The sequence below is a fragment of the Octopus bimaculoides genome, chromosome 9 (genome assembly GCF_001194135.2).
Source record: "Octopus bimaculoides isolate UCB-OBI-ISO-001 chromosome 9, ASM119413v2, whole genome shotgun sequence".
Classification (NCBI taxonomy): domain Eukaryota; kingdom Metazoa; phylum Mollusca; class Cephalopoda; order Octopoda; family Octopodidae; genus Octopus; species Octopus bimaculoides.
This window is the reverse complement of record NC_068989.1, coordinates 31,336,364-31,339,251: the sequence shown is the minus strand read 5'-3', so window position 1 is coordinate 31,339,251 and position 2,888 is coordinate 31,336,364. Positions and strand designations below refer to the sequence as shown.

General features: G+C 30.9%; 1 protein-coding gene across 1 annotated transcript in view; it reads left to right on the top strand.

The window, feature by feature from the left end:
• The window catches only part of LOC106875589 (uncharacterized), a 135,876-nt gene that overhangs the window by 102,831 nt on the left and 30,157 nt on the right, over nt 1–2,888 (top strand). The window contains exon 6 of the mRNA XM_052970902.1: nt 1,430–1,582. Within this exon, the coding sequence (XP_052826862.1) occupies nt 1,430–1,582 (153 nt within the window). The remainder of the gene's footprint in view (nt 1–1,429; nt 1,583–2,888) is intronic.

Sequence of the window (2,888 nt, the reverse complement as noted above, 5' to 3'; positions counted from 1 at the left end):
ATATATATATATATATATATATATATATATATATACATGTATATAGAGATTGTGATGCAGATCAACATGATTAGGCTTGATATATATAAATATACATATATATATATATATATATACACATGTAGATAAATATAGGGATATACAACTGCTGAAAATATTCAGAAGATAAACACTTATGTACAAACATATAGATATTTATGTATATTGACAAATAAATTTACACTGAGTAAATCTTCACCTCCTGATGAAGTAAGCTGGTCTACAGTATGGTTTGTAGTATGAAATGTTTCTTAACATCTGATTGCAACCAAATCTTCTACCAGTGCGTCTGATGAGTTAAAATGTTTCTATGAGTTAGTGTTGTCAATGTAATTTGTGTAACCACATTCATCAAACCACAACACCTAAGTAACACATTGGTTGGTTAAAATAGTGTTCATTAACTTCAGCATGCTGGAACCTATTGAAAGGTATTTTAAAGGAAAAATTCAGTTGTTTCACAACAGTTTTCAAATGTGAAGCTCATAGCTGTTTGTTAATGCTGAAACTACATAAGCATTTACCTGAAGATTGTTATATAACATGAAAGTACTTGCAATGTTAAAATATCTAATGTTGTAAAATTGCAAAAATCCAAAAATGAAATGTGAAAATCAAATTATGCTGATTATGTCTATATAATAATATAGAATGTCCCTAATATTTGATAGAATCTAGACAGAATTTAATTTTTTTATAAATGCCTTTTTTCAAACTGATTACTGTTGCTAAGCAATGAAATGACAATATGCACATTCTTGTTCAATGGCTACCTCAAACGTTGCCAGTTTCGCATGTGCGCACACATGTGTGTGTGTGTGTGTGTGTGTGTCTGCATGTGTATTCATTCACTGATTGTAAGCAATAGGCTTATCCATACAGTGTTGTTTGTTTCCACTTCTCCATATAGCTATATCTAAACTGTTTGTTGATTGTCAGGCTTTTTGTTGGAGATTATTACTTCACTTGGAAACAAGTGAAAGGTGGTAACATGATTGGCATTTGATCATAGAAAACTCTGCTCCAACATACACTCATCTGTCCCATGCAAGCATAGAAAAGCAGAAGTGATGGCAAAGATGATGACAACAACAATAACAATGACATTGATCGCTATTTCTTGTTTTCATCAATAGAGTACAGACGCACTTGGACACCATCTACAAGTGTTTCCATTGATCCCAGTACTTACTTTTAAGTCTGATACTTATTTTAGCTATGTCTTTTTATAATATTGCTAAGTTATAGGAAAGATAGCTATAGAAATAGATGCATGGAAACCGACACACATACACATGTATATTTTATATATTTATGCATGCATATATGTCTATAAACTCATATGTACAAAGACTGAAATACGGTGTTTTTGTTGTTTTCTTTTTAAAAGGATCTAACAACAAAGGTGAAAATTATGGAAATGCTTGTCAGAATAAAATTGGTACCTACCACTCCAGAAATGATAGCCTTTTTGTTGAGTTCTCTTTAGAAAAGGAAACTGATGAAGTAGGATTTATGGCCAGCATCCAAAGTGAAGAACCAGGTAAATAGAGAATTTTTCCTTCTGAGATTTTGTTATTTTTGAAAATTCTTTCCTAAGTGTCACCTTTGTGGAGAAATTGGTCACTGCTCCAAGATCTCCTGAGAAATTTCCGATATTTTTTAACATGAGACCTAGATAACCACAAGAGAAATTCATGGACAATCCATGGACACTAGAAAAAAAACATCAAGACAGGTCAGGAGTCTATTGAGCAACTTCCTTGATACCAAAATCAGACACTACCTTCACTCAGACACTTGAAAATAAGAAAGAATAGTCATAGCAGGCACTTTCAAACAACAAGATATACCAACAACTTGATTCTGTTCTATTTACTGTGGTTTCACTATTCATTAAGGATTTATTAACCTCAGTTTCATTCCTTATCAAGTTGCAGAAAAAAATTGGGGATATCTCTGAGATCTGGAAAACAGAAATATAATCTCTAAACATGTCAACTAGGTAGTTTGATACAATTTTGAACCTTGTCATTCTAAAGTTTAAATCATTTTTTTCTTTATTTAACTTCTCTCTGATTTTCCTCTAATTTTGAAGTATTTGATCTGTAATTTATTTCTAACACATCTGAGAAAAGGTCATATGCAATAATTTACATTTGTATTCCCATTTCATGAATTGCCCAATAAAAGGCTCTTCCTAGATCAAAAATATTAATGAAAGACATTTTTACATACATAGGTAAAAAGTACAGTAAAAATATTACACACACACACATGCTCACTCACAAACATAGAAACTGATTGTGTTTATTGTTATCTGTAAATGTTTGATAGCAACAAATACCTAGCATTGCTTGGATAAATCAGCCCCTGTTTCATCTTACAAAAGTTAGAGAAGCAATCCACCTTAAACAATTTCATTCAGTATAATCAATATAGCTAGAAGGAAACAATTTCTATATGTCAATGTCACTTGATCTTCAAGAACTAGCAGCCAATTCTTCCTTGAATCACAACCTACTGTTTTAAAGATATAAGATAATACTGAATGATATAGTTTTAAATATGTTATACCTGAAAAAAAAACAAATCACAGAACAGTTATAGCTGGAATATCTTTTATAGGGCTGAGTTGAGATTAAATCAAAACAAAGAAATAACAATCATTCCTTCAACATGAGTTGTTCCTTTTTTTAATTGTAGAAAGATTTGTGTAATGAGTGAGTATTATAGTTAGATGAAAAAATAATCAAACTTAGATTATAATGCTTACTTACAAACAATATTAGTTTATCCAATCAGCAGATTTGTGGAAGAATGTAACAGCAAGCCTTTTATTGTATTCG